The sequence below is a fragment of the Rhodamnia argentea genome, chromosome 11 (assembly GCF_020921035.1).
Source record: "Rhodamnia argentea isolate NSW1041297 chromosome 11, ASM2092103v1, whole genome shotgun sequence".
NCBI lineage: Eukaryota > Viridiplantae > Streptophyta > Magnoliopsida > Myrtales > Myrtaceae > Rhodamnia > Rhodamnia argentea.
This window is the reverse complement of record NC_063160.1, coordinates 1,718,834-1,744,987: the sequence shown is the minus strand read 5'-3', so window position 1 is coordinate 1,744,987 and position 26,154 is coordinate 1,718,834. Positions and strand designations below refer to the sequence as shown.

General features: G+C 39.5%; 4 protein-coding genes across 11 annotated transcripts; 1 reads left to right on the top strand and 3 right to left on the bottom strand.

The window, feature by feature from the left end:
* Positions 1-61: 61 nt before the first annotated feature.
* LOC115750524 (fibrillin-5, chloroplastic) lies at positions 62-4,312 on the bottom strand. 7 transcript variants are annotated; one of them, XR_004016487.2, is made up of 9 exons: positions 4,068-4,309; positions 3,888-3,930; positions 1,893-2,071; positions 1,680-1,795; positions 1,467-1,589; positions 789-887; positions 645-708; positions 424-497; positions 295-323 (listed from the first exon to the last, which is right to left on the bottom strand). XR_004016487.2 is itself a non-coding variant. In XM_048272148.1 (8 exons), exons 1-8 carry the CDS (start codon positions 4,198-4,200, stop codon positions 242-244), a joined length of 954 nt encoding a protein of 317 aa, XP_048128105.1. In that variant the 5' UTR covers positions 4,201-4,312; the 3' UTR covers positions 62-241. The 7 variants fall into 7 exon arrangements, 4 of the variants coding, with proteins under 4 accessions (XP_048128105.1, XP_048128102.1, XP_048128103.1 ...); XM_048272148.1 differs by having other exon boundaries at positions 62-323; positions 645-887; positions 4,107-4,312; XM_048272145.1 differs by having other exon boundaries at positions 62-323; positions 645-887; positions 4,068-4,311.
* Positions 4,313-5,406: 1,094 nt separating this feature from the next.
* On the bottom strand, positions 5,407-9,174 carry LOC115750526 (50S ribosomal protein L15). The gene is made up of 4 exons (XM_030687951.2): positions 8,720-9,174; positions 7,979-8,062; positions 7,806-7,895; positions 5,407-5,905 (listed from the first exon to the last, which is right to left on the bottom strand). Exons 1-4 carry the CDS (start codon positions 9,152-9,154, stop codon positions 5,645-5,647), a joined length of 870 nt encoding a protein of 289 aa, XP_030543811.1. The 5' UTR covers positions 9,155-9,174; the 3' UTR covers positions 5,407-5,644.
* A 6,342-nt stretch (positions 9,175-15,516) lies between these two features.
* On the top strand, positions 15,517-20,941 carry LOC115750521 (carbamoyl-phosphate synthase small chain, chloroplastic). The gene is made up of 10 exons (XM_030687939.2): positions 15,517-15,759; positions 15,930-16,062; positions 18,709-18,797; positions 18,869-18,929; positions 19,052-19,119; positions 19,238-19,366; positions 19,445-19,554; positions 19,650-19,997; positions 20,161-20,326; positions 20,598-20,941. The coding sequence occupies exons 1-10, from the start codon at positions 15,633-15,635 to the stop codon at positions 20,645-20,647; spliced, it is 1,281 nt and encodes a 426-aa protein (XP_030543799.1). The 5' UTR covers positions 15,517-15,632; the 3' UTR covers positions 20,648-20,941.
* A 1,357-nt stretch (positions 20,942-22,298) lies between these two features.
* LOC115750523 (actin-7-like) lies at positions 22,299-25,534 on the bottom strand. Of its 2 annotated transcripts, none has more exons than XM_030687945.2 (5): positions 25,370-25,534; positions 24,122-24,198; positions 23,631-24,024; positions 22,905-23,518; positions 22,299-22,780 (listed from the first exon to the last, which is right to left on the bottom strand). In XM_030687945.2, the coding sequence occupies exons 2-5, from the start codon at positions 24,179-24,181 to the stop codon at positions 22,715-22,717; spliced, it is 1,134 nt and encodes a 377-aa protein (XP_030543805.1). In that variant the 5' UTR covers positions 24,182-24,198; positions 25,370-25,534; the 3' UTR covers positions 22,299-22,714. The 2 variants fall into 2 exon arrangements, with proteins under 2 accessions (XP_030543805.1, XP_030543804.1); XM_030687944.2 differs by having other exon boundaries at positions 24,122-24,208; positions 25,370-25,529.
* Between the last annotated feature and the right edge of the window lie 620 nt (positions 25,535-26,154).

Below are 26,154 nucleotides of genomic sequence, written 5' to 3'. Positions count from 1 at the left end.
AGAAATTTCACACCCTAAATTATTTCCAAGTACTTTCAACTGAGATATTAATAATTGAACGAAAAATAAAAACCATGCCGAAGTGATGGCTTCCAATTTATTTACTAGAACCAACCTGCAGGATATAATTTTTCTTTAGAATAATGAAGGTCAAAACCCAACTACAAAAATTTCCGGAAAAAATCGAAAAATGTATACAGAGAACAACAAGAGCAATTGGGGATTGAACTTCTGATGATACTCATGTCTCCTCTTCTGATCTTTCCTGTATGAAGACATTGCCTTTATCATCCCTTCCTATCCTCATCGTGTCATCAACATAACTGTGGCGCTTCAGTCAAGGAAATAGAGCCTTCTTTTAGCTTAGAGTTTACTATATCAAGAAAATATATACCACACAAAGAACAAATCTCAAAAGGATACGTAATCTCAAGCCACCCCTCAGGATTGAAGATGCCTAGCAGGAGATCATAGTTTTGTCGAAACATATTCATCAACTGTTGTTAATTCAAATAAAGGAAGCATCAACAACATCAGATTTCAGCTGTAGAATAGCAGGCAATATGTCCAAAAATGAGTCATTTAAATTCAATTCACAATCCTGGTTTCCTACACTTGAAAAAAAGGGGCAGATATCGACATACCTGATCGGGAGTGATAGTCGATTTATCATAACTAATGTCAACCCTCTGTAAAAGTAAAAATTGTCTAAATATCTCAGAATTATAGATTAGCAGCAAATCATGAAGCAAAAGAGCAAATAACAAGAGCAGTGATAGAGGTTTAACTGATTCAGATGCGACTCTGAATGATGCATCAATCGTCAACTGCCCGTTCAACATGTTCAAGCCCCTTGCGTTGAACTTGATCACGTTGACTGCTTTGCCCTCCAATTTCGGATCACCAAACGTTGAAACTTAGTGAAAGCAAACAAAATCACCAAAACATCATGAACAGCACATAATTGTGAGGTAGTACTTTACTGCTACTGAAATGAAAATGGTGGACATTGAGCAACATTCCTAATGAAGGATTTTGAAGTTCTATCAAAAGACCATAACACAATTTCCTTTTTTTATAGAATTTTTCAAAGTATGATCGATTTGCTTCCTGTAGTGTAATCCAAGCTACAGGGATTGTGCAAAAAGATGATTTTTCCGATTTCATTCAGTCTAAGAAAAGCCGAATCAATTTGTTTCCCTATGGATTTACTTTTTAGCAGGAATTGCTTCCATGAAGTGCCATGACCAACTCATTAGTTTTCAAGAGCTCCTCTTATATGAATTGGTTGCATCTTTGTGGCCTTGATGGTATTACCTTTAATTGATCAGGGTAAAAGAATTTCTACAAGGACATAGCTTTAGGTTCATATACATTGACTTCTGTCATTTCCAAGGAAAACTAATTCAAAAGGAAAAAAGCACTATAAGTTTGCTATGTCGGTGCAGTATTGATAGTCTCTTTACCTGAGCAACATATATCTTCTGAAGAAAGTCTCCCAAATTTATGAAATCTCGCAGTCCTAGCTTTGTCCTCTTCGAACCTAGAATCGTAATCGTGCTGTATACAAGCTTCCAGCATCCACCAACCTTGAAATTGCAAACAAGGGGGTAGTGCAATCAATACTTGAGTAAATAAGCTGTGCAAAAACTAAGATAAATCACCTCAAAAGGCTTTACCTTGTCTAAATTCGCTGTTGGATTTGGAGTTGGATTTTGAGACTCAAGCTGCCTAACAAGACCTTCAATCTCAGACTTCTTTGCAGATGGTACACCAAAAATCCCTCTGTTTAATCCTATATTTTCCATAGGTCAACAGAGTAATTTTCAGTGCAAACTTTATAAGTGAAGCAGAATAGCATAAACCGGGTGAATGTGCCAGTGGGCTTGTACCATGGACAGCCTGGTAAAGGCCAGCTTTGATCTGGTCTACTCTACCATACTCTGTTCCATAATCCAATTCGTTGGCTACACCCTCATCGTCCCCAACTAGGCCAGAACTTCCTTTTGCAACTTTGGCCATGTAAGTGGGTTGTAACCACCTATGTTCAGAATTTGCTCCAATTCTTGTGCTACACGTGATGGAAATTGGCTCAGTTCAAGTCAATTACCATCATGTCACTATCCAGCAAGCACTTCAAACTCCAAGCGCTAGTTCAGCATACGCAGTATAATTGCAGACTCAGTTCAATACTATCCATATCCATCCACAGCAAATTTCGACATATTATCCCATGAGGCTGGTGCACAAAAGAAGCGAGCATTTGCTGACGTGAACTTGACTTCTGCAAACTCCACTTGAACCAATAATAGTTCAGTGAGCCTGACTGCCTGAGTAGCTTTTGATTGGCTTGACACACTAGCCCTCAGATGGAGACATCAGTTCATACAATTTGCCAGTAAATAAACACACATTTGGTATAAAGATCCTCACTAAAAAAATTGAGATCCTCACTCATGCGCACAGTTTCCAAATTCATCAGTAAGGTTCAACATTTTAACCATCGAATTGTCCTTTAGTTCAAGAACTATAATTTGCAAACCACTTCCTTTCTCCCAAAACCTGCTCACCTCTCCACAAAATTTGGTTTGAAACAACTTACAATTTTGGTTCCCATCACCCATCAACCTAAAAGTTCCTGAGGAAATAAAGAAAAGGGCTCCCGGAAACAGAAAAAAGACCACCAAGGAAATCTTTTTCCTTAAATACCTTCTAATTACCCTGTTTCAAAGAAATGAAAAGAGTCAAGATACTCAATATCTAGACTTGCCCACACAACCCCCCAAAATAACATGCCGAATATTTTTATGCGCCTACTAATCAAATATTGCAATTAAGGAGAAGTTATTGTCTTGATTATCACCTGCTACCACGTCTTTCTAGTTCTTCTACTGTAACTTTTAGCCAAATTCTCCAGAATAGTTGGCAAAATAGCTCAAAAGATCAATTTTCGCAGATTTTAAGAGATAATGATAGTTTCCAACAGAATTCACACATCATAAACCTTGTTCAACCATACTGCATCTTGTCATATTTAGATTAATTTTTCTAGGACATCCTAAAACAATGTATGAGTGCTCCTGCAGTTTTTTCCTTGCTGGGAACTGCTCTCAAGACAGAGTCAGTATACTCCACATTCATCAATGATGCAGTCCACAAAAATTGAACAACTCAACTTTTGTAGTAGCTCAATCTTTTTTTTTACTGAGATTTGGTGAAGATGGACCAAACTTTTCTAATTCATTTCGTTAACATATCAGTTTCTTTTAGTGCTCTTCCAAGCAATTGTGCTTTTCAATTCTTACATCGGTCTTATAGCTTCTATTGATTCCAAGAAAAAAAAGGTACTTAGGATCCATTTAGTAAAACAACAGAGAAAGAACCAGAGATCCCCTACAGAAGCAGTATGGACTAGATGGAGAGACACATATAGCGTCAAAAAAATTAGCTTGAGCACAGATTTCAGTAGATGATAGGTGCAACGATGCCTGACAGTACAAAATGCGGGCTGTCAAACATCAATATGTGCACAAGACGAGCGCAGCGTCGACGAGAATGCTTCGCGGGACATGTGGGAATTCATGAATGATATCCATCCAAGTATGCAACTATAGGATAGATAGGCATATTGAAACTTAAAAAGAAGTAGAAAAACATAGAGCAATGACGAGAAAAAGTAGCCCGCTTACTAGGACAACACTTTGTTATTGCTTACATTGACTGATGCTCTTTACGAATTTCAACTCGAGGTGGGCAAACGCAAACTAGACATCACAACTCGAACTAGCTCATCATATCATAACACCAGCATCAGATAAAACTAAGTCGGATGACCATATAAATTCAAGAAAAGAAGAAGCACATAACACACAGAAGTTCTTGTGTACCCAAGCAAGGGATTGTTGAGAACACCATCGCCAACCTGCGCTCCTGAAGCACCCAAAAGAAAAAAAAGATCCACCCGGCATGAGACAAACCATTTAAGAAACACCCATTTTCAATCGACAAGCAAGATTTGAAATGGGGACGAAATCAAAGAAAAGAGAAAAACAAGATACGGTTTTTACGGGCAGAAGCGAAGTGGGTGCAAGAGGGAGGGACCGAACTTGCGGGAGTGAAAGGCCGCGACTTCGAACTGCTCGTCGCGGAGCTGTTAATGGCGAACCCACCCAACACGAAGCTCCCAACTTCTGCTGCCATCTCTCTCTCTCTCTCTCTCTCTCTCTCTATAGAACGCTCCAAGAGAGGAAGAGAAGAGCCAGTTATCTCATGGACTGAGGTGGTTCTTGTTTGTGGTGGAAACTGGCGCCCTCATCGTCGTTTTCCGTTTTTGGACTTTCCTCTGTTTTGACATTAAAATTTGAGAATTTTTCCGCATTTCCATTTATTTTCTTGCTGTTTTCTCTTACAAAATAGTTATACATACGTACATTTAAAAACGAAAAAGTTGAGAAGACAATGGAATCTCGGTGCAAAAAAGTGTCAAAGGTTTAACGAAAAATGAAAGCTTTCGTTGCCAAAATTTAGGATTTGGTAATGCGAGGGACAAATTGAAAAAAAAAATTAATTATCAAAGTTCGTTTATTACATAAAAAATGAATGATTTAAATAATATTTCTGAAAATAATCATTTCTATGGCTTATAGAAATTAATGAACGCAAAATATTTTCATCTATGAATTATCAAAGTTCGTTTATTTCAAGCAATCTAAGTAATTTATTTCAAAATATATATATATATATATATATATATATTTTACAAACTATTCGATCTTCGTGAAACATACAAAATCTAGTCTAATTATACTTGCCAAGTAAAACTTTAGTCCCATTTATAAAGTTAACCTAAATGATACTCATTGCTAGCTCTAGCAAACTATGAGCGGCAAGTACTAAAAAATAAAATCAAATATTTCGTTCATCTAAAATAAAATCAATGAAAATGATATAAATAACGATTTGAAATGTCCTCATTTTCTTAAAAAAAAAACATGAAATAAGATTTTTTTTTCAAATAAAAATATGAAGATCTTTTTCTGTTTAAAAAAAGAATATGACCAAAAATATTTTCGTCATTCAATTTTTTTTTCCTTTTTTCTCATTTCTTTTTCTTTTTATTTGCGACCAACGAGCCCATCCCCCACGACCGTCGACGGTGGCCTCGCCCGACCCTCACCAATGGCTGGCCATTGCCTTAGACCAGCCACCGGCGAAAAGATAGGGTAAAAAAACAAAGGAAGAAAGACAGAAAATTTTTTAAAAAATAACAATATTTAAAATGACAAATATACCCTTAATCATGTCCCTTTTTGAAATAATAAGAACACTTCATGCCATTATTTAGATTTTTCCCTAAATCCACAGCCAGTCTAAGACTTGCATATTTGCAGATGAATGCATGATTGAAAAATTCTTACTTCTTTTTTTCCAAAATAAATCAAAACGTACAAAGAAAAAGTACACTCCTCGTGAGAGGAGGAGTAAGCAGATGAAGATTAGTAAAACCCAGTTTCAGCATTTTTCCTTCATCCATCGGCGTACAATTACCAAAAGAAGAACATCTAAAAAGCTTACATAATCTAGCCTGCAAATTTATTAAACAAAAATTAAGGGCACTTTGTATCGCAAACAATTTGTTTAACCATCATGACAGAGTAGCCACAGCCTCCTTTTCCTCGGTTAAGAACGGAATGGGTTTTGTCGGGGCAGGCAATCGGCCTATGCTATCGACCTTGTCCATCTGTTTTGGAGGAGGCCTGGCTGGTTTTGGCAGCAACCTGCCTTTCTTCTCGAACCACTCCGGTTTAACCAATGCCCGCAAGCCCAACTTGTTGTAGTACACTCTTCTGACGGAGCCGCCAGCAGCTTCTACTGCTGCTTTCGCCCAAATAGTAACCCTTGACACCTGGAGATGCGATCAAATTGTCAGTTTTCTTTCGCGAGCATCAAGCATGTGCTATGAGCTCTGAATTATTCAAAAGTGTCAAGACGATTGGCATCATCATACTTAGGAAACATCAGTTGGTATGTTGCTTTTGGGCTATGGACCCGCAAAGAATTTGCACCAGAATAATCCTTGAGAACAGGTGATCATACTCTTTGGCAACAAAACAGATGAGCTATGCATGTAAATGCACGTGGTAGTCAAGTATCATGTCGCCAAATTAAAGAAATGCAAAGAACCACTCAACAAGAAAGGCAGTTTGCCCATATAAATATCCCAAATATACAAGTGGAAAAAAACGAAGTAAACATCAATAATGAACAAGTTCCTCCAAGAAATGTGACTGGCATCAGTACAACAATAAAATCAAGAACCTCGAGAGGAAGGTAAATCAATGTCACATGAAGAAAGGACTTACATTTGTCACCTATGGAAAGGAATTTAAATACCCAAAAAATCACGACGAGTTTACTTAGCGAATTTCCAAAAACAATTTTTCAAGCCCCTGAGAAGGCGTCTTTTACCTATCCTGAATCAGGTATCATGAGTAGTAAGGCCTTCTATCACACAGGAATTACTTAAAGACCAAGGAACTTCCCTCGGAGAAGTTAAGAAAGTCTAAAGAGGCCCCGGCAGTTGCCCTCGCTGTTAGGAAAGGTAAACAGGCTAAATTCTTCCTGTCAATTGTCCAGAGGATCTGTTTGTTAAGGTCCACACGTGAGTGTCAAGCAAAACATCTCACATGGGGAATGTGTTGTATTGTGATCCTTGTTAACCTATATCTCATTGCTTAAGTTTTTGAATGAAAGTGGGTACAACTAGATATGTTGACGGACTCGAAATTAAGCTCCAGCTTGGTGATCTCCCCTATAAAGGATTAGACCTCTACTACATCGATGCAATAAGTGATACCAGTGCCAATGGTTTATTGGTAGCCCATTCCAAATGTGTATCGATGTTTGGCGTATATCTCTAGAACAGGACTCCATAATCAAGGTGGCGGATGGTTCCCCGACATCCCACTAAGCTAGGTTGGGCCAAGGCAATTGAGGGAATACCTGGATTAAGGGGGAGTGGGACTAACACAAGGGGCTCACACGAGAGGAGAAGATTTGTTAAGGCGCATGTGTGAGGATAAGAAGTGCCACATCCGAGATGTGGTGTAGTTAATGTATCCTAGTTGGGTCATAACTCATTGGCTTAAGCTTTTAAGCGAACAAAGCGACCCAACTAGATATATTAATTAGTTTGGAGTTGGGCTCTCTCTTAATGATCTCCCAAATGAATGTATTATACCTATGTTGCATCAACCCAACACAATTTACAAAGGATAATTGGAAAATCAGAGGGTGAAGTGATTGACCAATTACGATTGCATTGTACATAGGCAGGAAAGCTGCAGTCTTTCACTTTTTCTTATTTAGACAACCACCATCTATTGCTTTTTCTATATGAAATTGTAATGATATTAAACATTTGAATTAGAAAAGATGCACCCCACCCAAACATCTTCATGCTTTTTGGATTTTGTGGAGAAAGACAAACAGCAGGACCTTGTTTTATTTTTCTTTTTTTCAAAGGACAATGAAGACCTACTTTGTCTCTGGATTGATTCATTATACCTTATGAACTTTTGGTACAGTAAAAATGCAATTAACTAAATCTGAAAGTCATCATTTTCCCTTAGTAAAACTCAATTCCCAAGGTTCTACACCTTAAGTTCACTTCTGGAAGAGTTTGCACCCCATTTGTACATTTCATCTCATCCAACCAAAAAAGAACTTAAAGTAAATGAGGACATTTTCCTTGTGCACATGGCGCAGGGTCAGTAAGAAAGGAAGAGGTTTAGAAACACAGTTACCTCCAGGTGAATTGGCCACTGTATTTGCTCAGCACCTCGTCCCATCAATCTAACTCCATCCTTAATCTGCTTCCCTATAGCCCCTACATCCTATCACAAGAACAATTGTAACCAATTTGAAGCAATGCCCATAATATGCAGGGCTGAAATTCAAGTATATGCAATGGCAATACCTTGAGAGTTTTCATCGTAATTAACTCAGAGGAATCGATTTTCCCAGCATTTATGAGCTTTGCAAGTTTCCCCAATCCAACCGGCTGCACAGCAGGTGGGAGTAAACCACCAAGCAAAGAGGACAGAGAGTTAGGAAAAAAAATATAAAGTGCTCCTTAAAAAAGGTTGAAAATAGATATAGCTGTCTGAAGCGAATCAGTCAAAAACAGGGCGGATAAAGTATTCTCAATAAGTCTCATTATTTAGCACAATCACAACAGTAGAAAGTAAAAGAGATGTCTATGATATTTGATTTAGAAACATCTGTAAACCGTAATCTAGGGGAAATAATCAATGGAAGGATCAACTAAATCAACATTTCTTTGCCACCAGACATTATATGAGCAACATCTACCCAGCTTTGCTGTCCCAGACCAACAGTGAAAATCCAATGGTCAAGATAACACCTTATGCTCACTAGATTCTGAGAGCACTACTACTACTACCAGCGAGCTGTCCCAGAAAACTGCTAGAAATTCGTATTGATATTGTCGGAATAAACTTCTCTCCAGTCATTTCGAGCGACATTCAAGTGTACATCCAAATAAAACCGGAAGCACCACACTCCATAATCGTCACAACGATCCCCAGTCTTAAAACACTCCAAATGTCGGCGTCATCACCCACAATCCACAAGCAACTCACCAATTGCTCCACAAGAACAAAGCAGAAGGCGATGAGATCAACCCACGAAGGCGCACCTGGAAAGTGAGGCTAAAAGGGTTCTTGAACCCCCGCTTCGGCACGCGGCGGCGGAGCGGCGTCTGCCCGCCCTCGAAGCCGAACTTCATGGTCCCCCTCGCCTTCTGCCCCTTGTGGCCCCTCCCCGCGGTCTTCCCCAAACCGGAACCGATCCCGCGCCCTTTCCGCTTCTTCTGCTTCTTCGGCTGCCGGTCCCTGAGGTCGTTCAAGCTCAGCAAGCTGTAAGCCCTGACGCCGCCGCATTGCCCGCGACTGGCGATTGCAGAGCCCGGGAGGAGGTGAAAATGCTGAGGCCGACGGAACCGGAGCGGCGGCGAGGGTGGGAGCGGGAGCGGCGGCGGAGGAGGAGGAGGTCGCGATGGAGGCCTTGAGGGGAGGGAGGGTGGTCTGGAGAGTGAAGAGGAGAGGAGGGAAGAGAGTCTTCTGCGGATCATCGTTCCTTGCTTCTCTCTCTCTCTCTGTCGTCGTTTCTTTGGTTAGGGTTTTGGAAACTCAAATTGAATTTCTTTTCTTTTACGGAAAATGAAAAATTGGTACCAAAACAAAAAAATTCATATTATGCCACGTGGCTTTTTATGTTTTTCTTTGTTGTTTGAATTTATTTGTACATTTGTCAGCATCTTTTTTCAATTTTCACAATAATAGGTTTTCCATATTTAAACCCGAGCTAACACCAAAAAAAAAAATTGAGCTCCTCTTACATTTAATCCAAACTAATTTTCATGTCACGAGAAATTCGGTGACCGGTACACTCTTGTGCCGCCTTTTTTCCTCAAACAAACTTTTGTGTCACCAAAAATCTTGAATTGGTACACTGTGTAGTACTTGACTCAAACTAATTTTTACGTCACAAAAAATCCCAAATCAACGAAGTTTTGGATTGAGAAATCCGCTAGAATATCTTAATTTAGCCCATAGAGCTTCCCAAGTTTTGAAAATCGGTGAGCATCCATAATTTTATGTGGCTGAGAAATAAATTTAGAAATAAATGTGAGGCATGTATATGAGTGTAGAATTTTTAATGAAAAAAAAAATTATTTGAGGTAAAAGTGAAATGGATTTATCAATTCGATATGTTTGGTGATACTGATCCATTAAATTATTTATCCTTCATTTTCGAAAAATCAGTTTAATTTTTTGCGATTTCATGCCATTTTAGACGAGACGTACACATATATGTTTTTTTTGGTAAGGACGTACACATATATGTTTGTATAGGGAAAATTTCAAATAAGGGCCCGAAGTGAACTTTGTTTCAAATAAGAATCTGAAGTGTTCAAATTATTTCAAAGAAGAACTTAATCTAAGGGTATTTCATCCTTCATTATTTTGATTTTTCTTTTCTTTTTTTCTCTTTTCTTTCTTATTTTTTTTTATTTATCTTTCCTCTTCCCTTCCCTCCCCAGGCCATTGCCAACCTCAAGTGAGGGCTGGGCTGGCGTTGGGCAAGGGTCACCCTCACTTAAACCGGCGAGGCCATGCGAGGGCGACTTGCCCTCGCAAGATTACTCTGCACTTATATACGGTAGAAGTGTTGAATTAGATGAGATCTGTCGATTATGCTCCTTTGTAGCTACTCAATCATGGATGCTTTGCATCGTGCATCGTTTCAAACGTGAGACGGTTAGAATGCGCATGGTAACATTTTTGGAAATAAATTTTTGCTCTATAAGTGCTTTTGAAGTATAAATCCGTTTGATAATGCTACATCTAAAGCAGAATCTTTTTTGTTACGCAACATTATATTTCTACTTTTGAAGTAAATTTCTATTTCTAAAGTTATTTTTGAGCTAATTCCAGAAGTTAAAAAAAATTACTTTTTCTTCATAAGTAAAAATCTCTCAACATCAATATCTCTCCGACCTCTTTTCACTTTCAGCATCTCTCTCCCAACTACACTTCTGCCGTCGCCACCTACCACCGACCTTCGCCACCCGCCGCCCATCGCCGACCACCGCGGCACCGTCGCAGCGACCACCGCCGCCAACAACCAATCACTACCAACCTCCACCACCGACAATTGCCGACCACCATCGCAACCACCACCAACCGCCACCATTTGCCGCCATCTCCGACCGAAAGATTAAAAAATAAATAATAATTTTTTTTACTTTTAAAGAAATTTAAAAAAAATACATATGAAGTAGAAATTTTTCGATCACGGATAATAATTTTTGCATAAGATTTTGTGTTAATAATGTCCCAGTAGTAAAAATTTTCAATCATTACCAAACGAATTTCTCTAATCAGAAATCAACTTCTAGAGTATAAGTAGAAAAATCAACTTCTGCTTATGAGTAAAAGCATAAAAATTAACTTACTGCCAATTTTGGAAAAATATTGGAAGAAATGGAGTAACAATGTAGTCGGACTTTGAGACATATAATCACTCTCTTTTGTGATCAATTTGCACCACGAAGTTGCTATTGGCTTCTTGCAAATTTTCTTCAGGATACAACAAAGTCAAGATGAGAATACTAGATAAAAATTCCAGTAAATCTCCTGAAATTCTCTACGAAACAATGGAAAGATGAATGTCTCTCTTTTAAAGGAAAACGAAAGAATAAAAAGTAACTCCCAAAAATGAACATAACTGTCCATTATATGATGCTAATAGAACACACCTCTTGGTGTCTGAACCGCCCATATATGAACGCACCTATTCTTATCCGAAAAATTGCACTTATTCATGTCTAAAAATTGCAATTCGGATATGACCGTTCATGTGTGATGATAGCCATTTGGACACAATCGTTAGTGTCTGATGACCTCCATTTAGACACAACTATACGTGTCCAAACAATCACAATAAAAAAAATAATGAAATATAATTATAAAATAATTAATTTCGAAATAAAAAAATATTGTTGATTAAGGTTTATTTCCGTCCGTGGCACGCAAAATGCTAAGTGCATCTAATAATCACGTCAAATCGCACACCCGCATGCGAATATAGTAAGGTTTAGCCTACTTGCCCATTTCTTTATTTTGAAATATTATAGTAGCATTCAAACTAATAAAAGAATTTGCACTCTTCTATCAATCCTATATGGGATTGGAAAATACAACTTTTTTGTTTGTTTTATAAACAAACTTCAATAGCCATAAGTTGATTTCTAAAGCAGAAATATTGTCATGTGTGCCCTTAAACGATTTTATGATCGAAGCTAGGATTAGATGAATCGTAGTGGGTCATAAATTTGAAACAAGTTTGATAAATATGAAATGGTTTTGCATGTTTAGATGTTCTAAAAGGTCACTAATTGAAGGTGAATCTCTGCAAAAATGGAGCTTTCAAGATTGGGTCCAATATCCAAAAAACCATTCAACTTTAGTATTTATGACAATTCTACCCAATAAATTTTTGTATCATAAAAAACCTTCAACTTTTACATTTGTCTCAATTCTACCCCAAACTTTTACTTTTGTCCCAGTTCTACCGGCCTAGTTCCAAAAAAACCCTCAACTTTAGCATATGTCCTAATTATATCCAAAATTATTTTTTTGTCTCATAAAAACCCTTCAATTGTTACTTTTGTCCCAATTCTATCATTGTTAGCCTTCCATCTACAATTACCATTAGTTAATCATATATGGCATTTTTACGTTGTTAATGAATCACACCTTAGTAAAGCTAACATGAAAAAACTTCCATACTTCTCTTCTGTAGTTTGCTTCCCTTACATGTTGCTGGGAGATATAGAGTCACTTAAGACGACACGTTTCGTATTCTCTTCGATACTCGGGAGCCCAAAAAAGGCTAGATATGTAGATATTTGGACTAACGATCTAAAACCCCGTTGTCCCCGAAACCTACTATTTCTAAGTTTCGAAAATTCATTGGTAAGTTCGACGAGGAAACTTGCGCCACGTAGGATTAACTAACGGTGATTGTAGACGGAAGACTAATGGTGGTAGAATTGGGATAAAATAAAAGTTGAAGATTTTTTATGAACAAAAAAAAAATTTGAATATAATTGGGACAGATGCTAAAGTTGAGGGTTTTTTTGGGTATTAGACCCGTGAAATTGGGACAAAAATAAAAGTTGGAGGTTTTTTATGAGACAAAAAAAAGTTTTGGATATAATTGTCTCAAATGCTAAAGTTGGAGTTTTTTTGGGTATTAGGCCTTCAAGATTGGTTTTCACTTCACTTAAAGAGTTAAACCCCCTAGAGAAGAAGAAGAAGTTGACTAAATGGCTGAGAAAAACACAAGACTTGCTTAGGACTTGATCAGCAAAGAGCCTTCGGGAAGCAGCCTTACATAGCATCTTCATGAGCGGATCCTTCACCACCAGCGACACCAGCAAGAAGACTCGCGATAGTGAACGTTGGGAACCCCGCCAGCATAACGTACAACACCACCCCATGCTCCACGCGTCCACCTTATCTCTATATTGTAGCGTCCCATACCGCCGAAACCCCGATGGAAAGGCTTTCCAAAACCCCGCTCTCTTCTTTATTTAATATTTCCTTAATCGTAGTACGATGGCTTATGTGGAAGCTTATAAATAGAAAAATCAAATAGGATGGCCATACGGGCACAAGTGCATGTCAAACAACAAAACATCTAATGGCAGGCATGCTTATACAAAAGGGTATGGCCTTTAATAGTTTCGCTAACCGGATAACACACATGCCAAACAACAACCTTTTATTCATATCTCGTTTATTCAACTACATTCACTACTCTTTCTTACATATTCATGCAGCCACTTCAATTATTTACAACATTTACATGAGAGGAGTACTACATAGGAGTAATTACAAGGAAACTAAACTACTTCGAGTACTAATAGCTCCATTGCCATCTGCTCATACTTCATTCCTCTTCGAACCTAAATATCGAACATGTATGAGGAATGAATACCTCATTATCATCTTCATCATTCGCGATCCCAAGCGCATTGAATTGGTGAGGTGGAATAGGACCTAACCATCCTGATATCCCACGGCAAGAAATGACCACGAACTCAAAGGCAACTAAACCAATTGGAGGTCCCTATTCCACATAAAACCTCGATCGAATGATCTTATATCGGGTTCTCAATGGCTGTTAGGTCGGACATGAACATGCTCTCATATAGACCTACCAATCCACGGAGGCTCACCATAGAGACGTTGTTGTACTGGAATCGAAGTAGCCGACATACTTTTGATCCGAAAAAAGGGTTTCAACTATCGGAATGAGTGGATTATACCAAGCGGTAGATTTCTATTCCAAATGACTAAACCAATTATAACATTACGTAATCGAGGATCGTCCGGACAACCAATCATATCTCATATCAATGACAAATATCAGAACCCTACCAAGGCAAACACGATCCTTATATACAGTATATCTCAAATTGATATCCAAATCCTCTACCACAACTCATCAATCATCAGAATCAAACATTCGCATTCGTAATCATAGAAAGTATAGTAATAAGGATAGAGATCTAATTGCCTCAACGAAGCGAGAAATCAAATAGACGAACAATCGGATGAACAAACAGACGGAACGGGATACCGAACGGCCAAAGGTGGTCACGACTAGGGCACGAATGGCTAGAGGCGGCCGCGGGCGGCTATGGCGTTAGTTGCGTATGGCACCGTCATGGGCGGAGAACGGCGACAACGGTGAGCGGCGGTGACAACTAGGCGATCGATATTCCAACAAGGTAACGACCGAGGTTTCCGACAAGAGCCGCTAAATAAACCGATGTCGATTTCTATTTATAATAGCTCGGTCGGCTTGTAGTCAGCCGGTTGCGGCGGTTGTAGTAGAGTCGGCTTATGACGATTCGGCAGCTTGAGCCGCTTGCGGACGCACCAAAACACAACACGTGTCATGTGTGCATTCCACGTGTCACGTGCGCATTCCACGTGTCCACCGGTTAGCTGCGAGCGTGGCACGTGCTCCCCTGCATATCCACATGCGGCCTTGTCCAAATTCTATCCCCGCTTGTCCCAATTTTGTACATACTTGACCCGATGAGACCAAATTCAACATATCATGTCCCTAAAAATAGTACCGGGTCCATAAAAATTCTTGAAAAATACATGGGAGTTCGGATAAAAATTTCTTAATACTTATTTCATAATCCGAATTCATTAAATACTAATTCACCAATATGCATGTGAGGATTTTCGGGTCATCATACATACTCCCTCCTTGCTACCTCCTTCGGCGCCACGTAGTACAAAGTGCCTACCACCCCTTCAGTGCCGCAGTCTGCTCTCCGCTGATCACTTCCGCAGAGCCGAAGTCCGTGAGCCTCAGCTGCCCTCGGGAGTCGAAGAGTATGTTTTTGGGCTTGATGTCTAGGTGGACGACGCCATGGCGATGGCAATGGGCAATGGGGCCCATCAGCTGTCCTCACCAGTGCACTACCTCACTTGAAGTTGGCTCGACTTCGCCTGGAGGCCCACGATAGCCTAGGGAGGGGAGGAAAGAGGAAAAGGAAAAAAAGAAAAAAAGAAAAGGGAAATAGACAAATAGAAAAAGAAAAAAATTTCAAAAAGTAAAACATGAAAATGTCCTTCGGTCAGGTCCTTTTTTAGAACAATTTGAACACTTCACGCCTTTATCCGAAATAAGGTCCACTTTAGACTCTTATTTAAAAAAATGAATACACTACTTTATGCTGTTATTTGAGATTTTTTTTTCCCATTTGTTTATGTATTCATTAAAGCAAGTCTTAATCACGATATTTAAAATTAATAATTTTTTATTTGTAAAAAGATTTTTCTTTGGCCGAAAAATAGTTTTGGTATTTAATAAAATTATTAATCTTGTTAGGGTTTCTCTGTCCTAGTTGTGTTCGCAGCTTCCGGCTCTCCTTCCTCAATGCAGCAGTGGAGTGAGAGAAACTCGAGAGACGCATCAAAGGAACGAACTTGAGACGCAGAGATAGAGAGAGAGCAATGGCGACTGTAAATTATGCTGTGAGATGCTTCGTTACGGACCCTTCTACGAAGAACCCTTCAAAGTCGAGGCCTTTCGTCGTCAGATGCTCAGTTCCTCTCTCCTCTTCTCACGATGCCTTCACTGGTATTTTCATTAAGGGTGATCTTTGTGGGTGTTCTTCTTTTTTGATTGTTCGTTCCCGAGGTGGTTCGGATTGTCCTCAACGTGTTTGTTTATATGCTTGTCCCTTTCAAACGCGTTGACATGTTGGGGGCGTTCTCGTAATATAATGTGACGTTTTTGTTGAGCCTCAGCTGTTCAAGAAAGGCCCTGGAAACTAGCTGATGCGAGGCTGGTCCTGGCAGATGGTTCTATTTGGAGGGCCAAGTCGTTTGGGGCTTCGGGAACACAAGTTGGAGAAGTTGTTTTCAACACCTCCTTGACCGGGTACTAAGATGTTTTTAAAAATTTGTTTCCTTAGATATGTAAGTTTTTAGATGATTATACAAAATTTATGAAAGAACATATCGACTCATGGATAGGATAATTAGGATTTTGCCCATGCAAGACAGTATTCCTCTTATACTCAATTTTCATAACAGAATGTATAAATTTCATTTTCTATTTGAAATTCTTGTATTTTTTATGTTTTGAGTGTTTCCCGGTGAAATAAATGGAGCGATGCTTTATGGCAACTAAACATCAACATGTGCGAAAAATGAGCATAGCGAAGATGAGAATGCTTCTTTGGATATGTGGGTGCTTGAAAAAAAAATGTGATGGAAGAGGAACTTATTAGAGGACAAGCAGGTGCTACCTCATTCGAGTATCGGATGAGAGGGGCTCATCTAGGATGATTTAATTGCGTTGAAGTGGAACTTTGGCTGGCTAGCGAGGAGACATGTTCAATGATCTACGCATAGATGAAAAAGAGCAGGGAAGTATCTAAAAACATGTGGAACAGATGTCAAGGGAAGATGTAAATCGTGCGTAAATAAAAAATCTTTATTCACAATTAAGCACAATGGGGTGAAATGATTCGCATAGCCGATAAGTGGGACAAGGCTTGGTTTGTTGTCATCGTCGTCATTGTTTGTAATAGATACCTTAACTAGACAAGATGCACAACTCAAGATACATGGAAGCTTTCATTTCTCACGGTTAAGTATATATTCCTCTAAGTTTCAAAATACGTGCATTTTGATCATCTAACTTTTATTTTGTGTAATTAAGTCCTCTAACTTTTTGGATTTGTGCAATTTGGTCGCAAGTTTTATTTTGTGCAATCAACTCCTCTTACTTTCTTAATGTGTGCGATCAATTGCATTGTTTATCCACTGTAACTGATACTGTCAAAGGACTTTTTTTCTTGTATTTACCGTTTGTTTTTGGATCATTTGGGGACAAATTAATTATCACGTGGCATTTTCTTTCACATAAGCAATATCACATCATTGATTAATTTGACAGTTTAGTTAGAGTGGTTGATGGAAGTATTTGATTGTACAAATTAAGAAAGTTAGAGGACTTGATTGTCACAAAATAAAACTTAGAGTATCTAATTGGACAAATATATAAAGTTGGGGAATTTGATTGTATTATATGGAATTTTGAAGATCAAATCGCACAAAAGCTGAAACTCAAAGGACTAAATTTGTACGTAACCCCGTTTAAAAATATATAACAATTTTGAACTTTGCAGTAAACAAAGATAATGAGAGCTCTAGTATCTTCAACAGAAAAGTCATCCTGAAGCTACATCATCTTCAATTTGACTTTCGAAGTGTAAAAGAGCATTTTCTATCTGTGTTCATTGGCGCAATACTAGAGATCTCTTTTCACTGCTTCAGCATTGACTTCCTATAATCGACAGATTAAAATAAATAACTAAAGTGAAAAGATGATAATTTAAGGAGGCACTCCTCTTTACATGTCAAAGAAAAGTTCATATGTGTCCACTTGGGCTTGGCAAAATGTCAGAAGTTACTGCTTAAGCTACATACTTTTTCTAGGCTATGATAGTTTCTAGTTATCTGGTAGACAGACGTTTAAACAAGGAGGGAGGCACTAATAAGAAATTAGGAGTGAATTGAGTGACTCATTTTCAAATTGATGTTGATCTATTTTTCACAAGAGAGGGAGAAAAACATGTGTCTCATCATATGGGCATCAAAAGCCCCATACACTAATGTTTGTATTCTTTCTCTTGCTGATGACCAGCATAGAAGTGTTTTCCCTCTCTTGAACTAGTTGAGTGGCCATTGTGCATGCTTCTTCTTTACTTCAAAACGTATATCGTTAGCTTACTAAAGTCAAAGTTATATTTATTGAGGAAATACTGAAGTGGCAACCCTGCAGGTCACAAGAAAAAAGAGTCGGAGATTGCTCGGAATGAGTGCAAACAATTGTCTCTCTACGAAATCATTTCGTTTTATCAATAGCAGTGGATAATGTCCATAGGAAACTGACATAATTGACAGAACATATACCAGTGGAAACTCCCAATTTCAAGGTGAAATGATGTTTCCTCAAAAGTCAGGAGATGCTTTTGGAAGCCAAGATAAAAGAGAACCTAAAAAAATTTGGCAAAAATCAATGTGGTTGAATTATATGTAATCGGTCAAGTTGGATGGCCATCTCACCTTTATGGATTAGTTTGAGATGATTCTGTTTCAATTTGAGTGTTGGCATGCTTATCATTTCTTGAGCAATTTGTTTGCAGAATGAGTGATTTATAGGAGATGAGGGGACTCTTTGTTGTTGTCTTTGTTCGGATGATTTTTTTTTAACATAATGTAATTATTCACCATATCAAGATGGTAAGGTTGCTTTGTTATGGTTGGAGAACTCTTCTCTTAATTGTACTCATTTCCCAGTATTTGATGAATATATATTAACAAAGTGATGATACTCAGCAAGCCAACATGTTTTTTGCTGTAGCTTCCCATGCTTTTTGCTGGAGATCAAATGCATGACTTAACAGTTCTCTTCAAATGAAAGTTTTCCTGTCTCTTGTCATCAGACAAGATGGAAATGTTCTTCTCATCCATTTTGTTTGTGAAGTCCAACATCAGTCATATACATGAATTTCAGGTATCAAGAAATTCTTACAGACCCGAGTTATGCTGGACAGTTTGTCCTGATGACAAACCCACACATTGGCAATACTGGGGTTAATTTCGGTAAGTGAAGATTTTTCCACGCATCCATGCTCCGGTGGTAGCTTAAAATTGAGCCTTTGACTCATTGTCAGATGATGAAGAATCGAGGCAATGCTTCCTTGCCGGCCTTGTCATTCGTAGTTTGAGTATCAGGCAAGTTCCTCCTCCATTTCCCCGTGTTGTTGCGAAAATAAGACTGCGAGTTCCTCCTCCATTTCCTATGTTGTGAAAATAAGACTGCGACTTTATATGATTTGTTTCTTGGCATTGTGCAGCACTTCAAATTGGAGATGCACGAAAACATTGGGTGATTATTTGGCAGAGAGGAATATCATGGGAATATGTGAGGCATAGCTGCAAATTTTTTTGAAAATGATTAAGTCAAACTACCAATAGTTCGTTAACTTTGCACTTGTAACTTGCTCATCGAACTCATGTTCTTGCCTTTATTTCTGTTGCAGATGATGTTGACACACGTGCAATCACCCGCAGATTAAGGCAAGATGGAAGCCTTATTGGTGTATTGAGCACGGAACGATCAAAGACAGACAAGGAACTTCTGGAAATGTCACGTTCATGGGACATTGTCGGTGAGAATTTAGTTTAATGGACAAAAGTGGCTTGTGAATTTCATAAGTTTGAAATGCTGAGTTTTATCTTGTCTTTAGGTGTTGATTTGATCAGTGGGGTTTCATGTGATGCTCCTTATGAATGGATTGATAAAACAAACTCAGACTGGGAGTTCACATCTGGTGGAAGGGGCGAAGATAAATTTCGTGTCAGTATCTTATCCCAAGTCTTAAGCCACCGAGTTCTTCCCACAATTTTGATTGAAAATTTGAAATGCATTGTTATGTTTGCTTTTTATTGAAGGTTGTTGCGTACGACTTCGGGATAAAGCAGAACATACTGAGGCGGTTAGCATCCTACCGCTGTAAAATTACTGTAGTCCCCTCAACATGGCCAGCATCAGAAACTCTCAAAATGAACCCCGATGGAGTTCTATTCAGCAATGGCCCAGGAGACCCATCTGCTGTCCCTTACGCTGTTGAAACTGTCAAAGAAATAATTGGCAAAGTCCCTGTTTTCGGAATTTGCATGGGTCATCAGTTGCTGGGCCAAGCCCTAGGTGGCAAAACATTTAAAATGAAATTTGGTCATCATGGAGGGAATCATCCGGTCCGGAATCTTCACAATAGCCGAGTGGAGATTAGTTCTCAGGTACGTTGTACGGTTCAAACTCTGTGAGGTTTCCTTAGGGATAATTAACTGGTTTGATTAGTTCACTGAGTTGAGGAACAGAGATGAAGAAGCGTAGAGAGAGAAAGAGCCTAGCACGTCTGTTGCGGAAAGAGTACTGATTTCTTTTCTTCTGTTGGTGCAGAATCACAACTATGCAGTTGACCCTGCTTCATTACCAGAGGGTGTGGAAGTGACTCACATAAATCTTAATGATGGGAGCTGCGCTGGTCTGGCCTTTCCTGCGTTAAAGCTCATGTCTCTTCAGTACCACCCTGAAGCATCCCCAGGACCACATGATTCTGATACCTGTAAGTGTCTCGCTGATTGTGAAATTTTTTGCCTTTCATGTTTCATGTCAATTGGTCATCTAAGAGCAATTAAATCTTGGCCAAAGCACAGAATATAATTTGTAACAGTTGTATTGAATTTGTACTGAGAGGAATGATTGTATAGTTAGTGGTCTAGGTTCCCATAACTATCTCAAACAGGTTTCAAGAGTCTAATCTTGGATTTTTTTCCTATGGTAGTTAGTAGGAACTCTTAAATGCTAGTTAATAGAAGTTCTCGTTTTTGCCACAGCTTTTGGGGAATTTATACAGCTCATGAAACAAGCCAAAGAGGCTGCTTGAGTGACATCATCGTTGTCACACTCTTGGATAAATGGCATGCATCTGGTGCTGATTGATGAAGATGGTTGGGAATCCTCAAGGAATTCCTGCCCACTTTTTTATAAGAAAATTAAGGAATTCCGTAGTAGTTGCTCCGGATCCCTTGAGTATCGTGTCAGTCACTTTGTGGATGGAGCTTTTCAAGTAATCCAGTTGTGTTTGCATCATCTGACCTGAGATGTCTATGTATCCGGTTGGTCTGCTGTCCTTGAAACTCTTCAGCTAATGTAATGGAAACAGTTCTTCAGTGGCGCATCCCTTTTTGGCAAGCTTGGCATCGTTCTTTGTTTCAGCTCCCGGTGTTCCCCTCCCAGACTAACAGAAAGTCCTGCTGGGACAGCCCATTTCGTTCTTTATGTCATTCCAATGTCCGATGCCTCTCCTGCTCTCTCTCGACTGGTTTGTCATCATTGCGTACGCAAATTTGATTTGACACTACCAGATTTTCTTTGTATGGATGCCACTTTGACACTGAAGATGATCATCGAGTGTAATGAGTGCAAAATTGAAGCACTTTTAGCTGAGTACAATCCGTTATGCATTGGACATGAGTCTGAACTCATTTTTTTCTCGAGTCGAGAAATTGTAATTCCATATTTCCAGCAAAACAGAGTTTTAATATCAATCATACCCACTGTACATTTACCATAAGCGGACACCTATTGTAAGAACGAAATACCAAGTGCTTTTGCATTCAGAATTTACTAATACTTTGGGTGGTTGAAGCCTGAAGGTAACTTCCTGAAGACAGGTTGAATTTTTGCTTCGAAAGTACTCAAAAATTTGGACGACCCATTTTTTTCTCGAGTCAAGAGAAATTATCTTTGCTTCTTTCCTAGGATACTACTTTGCTTCAAAGAACGTCAATCGAGATGGAGAGAGCACTGCTTCTCGTGAGAACTGGTGGTTTCGCTGAGTTGAGTATGGTAACTTCCTGAAGACAGGTTGAATTTTTGCTTCGGAAGTACTCAAAAATTTGGACGGAGTTGGTTCAGCTTCGTTGTTGGAGCAGCCATTCGTATTCGACACTCCAAGCGAAACAGCTATCATTGAATCGCCAAACGTTTTATGTCCAGTGCCGATCACATCGAACATGTTTCTCCAGCACACAATTTTCACGGCAGTGGGCACGGCCTTATCTTACTCAAATACCATAAGCAATTTAGGAGACAACCTTTGGCTACTCGGATTATGAAGGGACTTCATGAAACCACTATCTTTGGCAGCTGAGCCACTTCTAAGAACGATCGTGCTCACTAAGATATCCCTCACATCTCTTCCTTCGCTCTTTTTCTTTAGAAGCTCGAAAAACATTATTGATGATAACGCGCGCTAATCGCAAACAATCATCAGGATTTCGGCAGACAATTGCATAAGATAATTCCTGTCATCAGATGATGGAAACTTATAGCTCAGGCGTCGTGGGGGTCCATGATCTTTGCTCTCATTTTCTTGATTCTCTCGATTCCAAGAGACAATAACCGGCATAGTACTTCCAGGACAAAGAAACATTAACACCCTTCTGCAGAGTAACAGCTAGTGTATTTGCAGCATAGCACAGCATGTTTTGCACAAGACAAGTTAGTTGATTAAGGGCGGAGAGGTCGAAAGCAAAAGGAAAAGATCTCCAATCAGAAACTTGAACGGACAAACCTCAAACAGAATATAATCCTCATACAGTATTGACATTAATATCCAGGAAAAAAACTTAATATACGACCAAAATGAGCAATTAAGAAGAAGCACCACAAACCCAACCCCCCCTAAAAGACATACTAGAGACAAAATCTGACTATGACTGGCAAGAACTTCAATACCAATTTTTGACTCACTCCATACAGAGAGAACAGTTACAAAGTTGCTTCTCAAAGATGGTGATCACAATGAAGAGTCATACTTGAAGAAGCTACAGTAAATTGAAACTCCCAACATGCCCTCCTTCACCAACTCCATCATCACTTCATAAAACTCGAGCTCGCAAGACATGACAGAAAAAGCCATCAAATAGCTCACAAGACCTTGCTGGGTTTAGAAGCACTTCCTGTGGACGATGGATGGGCCAGATTCATCATACTCACCCTTGGAAATCCACATCTGGCAAAATTCAACGTAAAGCAAGTGGGTTAGTACCAAGCCAAGAGCAAACATGATTGCGACTACCACAAAGACCAAAAAGCTACGGAGTCGAGCAAAGCAAATTGCAAGAAACAATCTCTACCTGCTGGAAGGTACTGAGAGATGCAAGGATTGACCCTCCAATCCAGACACTGTACTTTCTCTCAGGTGGTGCAACCACTTTAATCTTCATGCTGCTCGGAGCAAGAGCAGTTATCTCCTTGCTCATCCTGTCTGCAATACCCGGGAACATAGTAGAACCACCACTAAGCACAATATTTCCATAAAGATCCTTCCTGATATCAACATCGCACTTCATTATGGAGTTATAGGTTGTTTCGTGAATGCCAGCAGCTTCCATTCCAATCAACGATGGCTGGAAGAGGACTTCTGGACAGCGGAATCTCTCAGCCCCAATTGTGATGACTTGTCCATCAGGAAGCTCATAGTTCTTCTCGACAGAGGAGCTGCTCTTAGCAGTTTCCAGCTCTTGCTCGTAGTCAAGGGCAACGTATGCAAGCTTTTCCTTCATGTCACGGACAATTTCCCGTTCAGCAGTGGTGGTGAACATGTAACCCCTCTCGGTGAGAATCTTCATTAGTGCGTCAGTAAGATCACGACCAGCAAGATCAAGACGGAGAATGGCATGGGGAAGAGCATAACCTTCATAGATTGGGACAGTGTGGCTCACACCATCACCAGAATCAAGCACAATACCTGTTCAAAGAAATATTTTATATATATTTATTTATTTAACAAGGGAAGACTTGAAACGTAAAAGGGCAAGATTACAAATATGAAATTTGACAAAAAAGAAAATATTCCGTACCAGTTGTACGACCACTGGCATACAGAGACAGAACAGCCTGGATGGCAACATACATGGCCGGCACGTTGAAAGTCTCGAACATGATTTGAGTCATCTTCTCTCTGTTTGCCTTTGGATTGAGAGGCGCTTCAGTTAGAAGGACGGGATGCTCTTCCGGAGCAACACGGAGCTCATTGTAGAAGGTATGATGCCATATTTTCTCCATGTCATCCCAGTTGCTGACAATACCATGCTCAATGGGATATTTCAAGGTAAGAATACCCCTTTTAGATTGGGCTTCATCACCAACATAGGCATCCTTCTGACCCATTCCAACCATGACACCAGTGTGTCGCGGCCTGCCCACAATACTGGGGAAGACTGCTCTAGGTGCATCATCACCGGCAAACCCAGCCTGTAAACATATGATAAAGAGCACATTTAGCTAGTCATATTTCAACAACCAGGAATATCAACTTGCTACATTTTGACAGATAATAGTAGCAACCAACCTTGACCATGCCAGTCCCATTGTCACAAACAAGGGGCTGAATATCCTCAGTATCGGCCATTTTCAAAAAGTATTAACCTGCAAGTAGCTACAAAATAAGGAGCTTAATCGAGCCACAAAAGATTACTTGCCACTTCAAATGTGCAAAACAAATACTTCAATATTCCTAAATTGCAAGAAGCTTTAATTACAAATCGATTTCTCTGTTTTTTTTTTCCTTTCAAAAAATCGAGAACCATAAGTCCTACAATTCAAGCTTCAAGAAATCATTTTCCTTTTCTTGCAGCTTCAAGCGACAGCCATTCATCTTCACAAATCCAAACAACAATAAGTAAGACCAAAACCTCTAAATCCTCAAAACCAGCAAGCATTTGAAAAGAAGCTTCTCAGGATTTCACCCCATCTAGATCACTGCAAATCATGCAGAGGCTCTATTTCCACAAATGATTTGGATGTTTGCATTGTTGGTTCCGACGACTAATATTTGGGACGATGGATTGGGTGTCTATGACATTGCAATTTACCACAAGTGAGGGGATCATGAGAAAGAAGGGAAGCACAAGCGGATTTGCCCCTTTTCATTTCCACATATAAAATCAACCAGAGCCTATCCAGTAAAATCCATACCGCGTTCTGATAATCATCCTATATAATCGAATGAAAAAGAGAAGCTTTTGACGTAGACCTTGTCTTACGAAAGACAAGGTCAAAGATGCTTTCCAGTTGAAACTCCCTGAGCAGAAATTAAAACACATCACACAGCCAACCATCGAAAAGCAGAGACTACCCAAAACTCCAGCCAAGGCAAACCACCACAAGATGGAAACCCAGAACCCAGCAAATCAAAGAATCAAACCACACACATACAGATCAAGAAACACAAAAACCAGACCCAACCGATCGACGCACTCAACCATGCACGAGACATTTAATAAACCAAGAAGTAAAGCATCCGTCATCAAACACAGAGCTGAGCCTCAATTTACTCGAGTTGATGGCTAAAAGCCCATAGATCGGCAACACAAGGACCCGGAAAAGCTAGAAACCAGCGGGCAAAGCACCAGACGGGACAAAAAGCACACAACTTTCCCGCACCCAGAAAACACGCGCTCCGAATCGCATCGGACCGGAACCGATCTACTCAAGAAACAACCAAAGAGGAACGCATCAAGCCCAAGAAAATCGCAAACTTCCAGATCCGGAAATTGAATCGGAAACAGGGGAAACCCAATGCGGGATCGAAGCTTACCGCCGGAGCAGGAGATGGAGAGAAGGACCGAAGCCAACCTCCCAAATCACGGTGGCTCTGGTTTCTCTCGGCCGGGGCTGAGCGAGCGAGAGAGAGAGTCGGAGAGAGATTTGAAACGCAGATGAAATGAACGAGAGGGTGGGGAGGGGCAGGGCCAGATTTGGGAATTTAAGAGCGAAGGAATCATCCCCACCACGAGAAATGATAGCGTGACCTGGCTCACCCTCACCCTCCCACTCCCCCACACACACCCCCGCTTTTTCCCTTTTTTTGACCTTTTTTTCCCTTTTTCCTTATTTTTATTTTATTTTATTTTATCCACAATATTTTTTTTTCATTAATTAGATATTAAGAAAAAAAAAAGGGGAAAGATTGGTAAGTTCACATGAATAAGGCTCTAATTCCATTGGCCAAAGACCGCTAAAGTTGAATAAACACTCTTTCAAATTGATTGATGACAACATGATAGGGATGTTACGCTAATTTTTCTTTTCCAATCCCCCTTTTTCTTCTCCTCCATATGAGTTGATTAGGAACAGAAATCGTCTCATCCGGCATACAGGCGTTGAAAATGGTTCGAGTGGCGATTACTCGACTTCTGTTTATTTATCCGAATCAATTTCAATGTGCTAGATATGATGAATATTTATTATGCTCGGCGCTTTTTAACCGAGCTGACTTCCACTTTGATTGAACGTTTGGATTCTTTGGAAACGCTTGCACAATGACATCTAAAACTGTTCTGCGATCCTGAAAAGTATCTCTCGAAAACATTTAAAATCTTA

What these genes read in the sequence shown, in the direction of transcription:
- LOC115750524 (XM_048272145.1), bottom strand. Translation starts at nt 4,200, where the DNA reads ATGGCAGCAGAAGTTGGGAGCTTCGTGTTGGGTGGGTTCGCCATTAAC. An exon ending in CTCAACAATCCCTTGCTTGG is followed by an intron (nt 2,072 to 3,887) that starts GTACACAAGAAC and finishes CATCACGTGTAG; the next exon opens with CACAAGAATTGGAGCAAATT. An exon ending in GAGGGGTGGCTTGAGATTAC is followed by an intron (nt 324 to 423) that starts GTATCCTTTTGA and finishes GAAGCGCCACAG; the next exon opens with TTATGTTGATGACACGATGA.
- LOC115750526 (XM_030687951.2), bottom strand. Translation starts at nt 9,154, where the DNA reads ATGATCCGCAGAAGACTCTCTTCCCTCCTCTCCTCTTCACTCTCCAGA. An exon ending in CTTTTAGCCTCACTTTCCAG is followed by an intron (nt 8,063 to 8,719) that starts GTGCGCCTTCGT and finishes CCTGCTGTGCAG; the next exon opens with CCGGTTGGATTGGGGAAACT. An exon ending in AGTGGCCAATTCACCTGGAG is followed by an intron (nt 5,906 to 7,805) that starts GTAACTGTGTTT and finishes TCGCATCTCCAG; the next exon opens with GTGTCAAGGGTTACTATTTG.
- LOC115750521 (XM_030687939.2), top strand. Translation starts at nt 15,633, where the DNA reads ATGGCGACTGTAAATTATGCTGTGAGATGCTTCGTTACGGACCCTTCT. An exon ending in GAGGAATATCATGGGAATAT is followed by an intron (nt 19,120 to 19,237) that starts GTGAGGCATAGC and finishes TTTCTGTTGCAG; the next exon opens with ATGATGTTGACACACGTGCA. An exon ending in ACCACATGATTCTGATACCT is followed by an intron (nt 20,327 to 20,597) that starts GTAAGTGTCTCG and finishes TTTTTGCCACAG; the next exon opens with CTTTTGGGGAATTTATACAG.
- LOC115750523 (XM_030687945.2), bottom strand. Translation starts at nt 24,181, where the DNA reads ATGGCCGATACTGAGGATATTCAGCCCCTTGTTTGTGACAATGGGACT. An exon ending in TGCCAGTGGTCGTACAACTG is followed by an intron (nt 23,519 to 23,630) that starts GTACGGAATATT and finishes TTCTTTGAACAG; the next exon opens with GTATTGTGCTTGATTCTGGT. An exon ending in CTCTCAGTACCTTCCAGCAG is followed by an intron (nt 22,781 to 22,904) that starts GTAGAGATTGTT and finishes GAATTTTGCCAG; the next exon opens with ATGTGGATTTCCAAGGGTGA.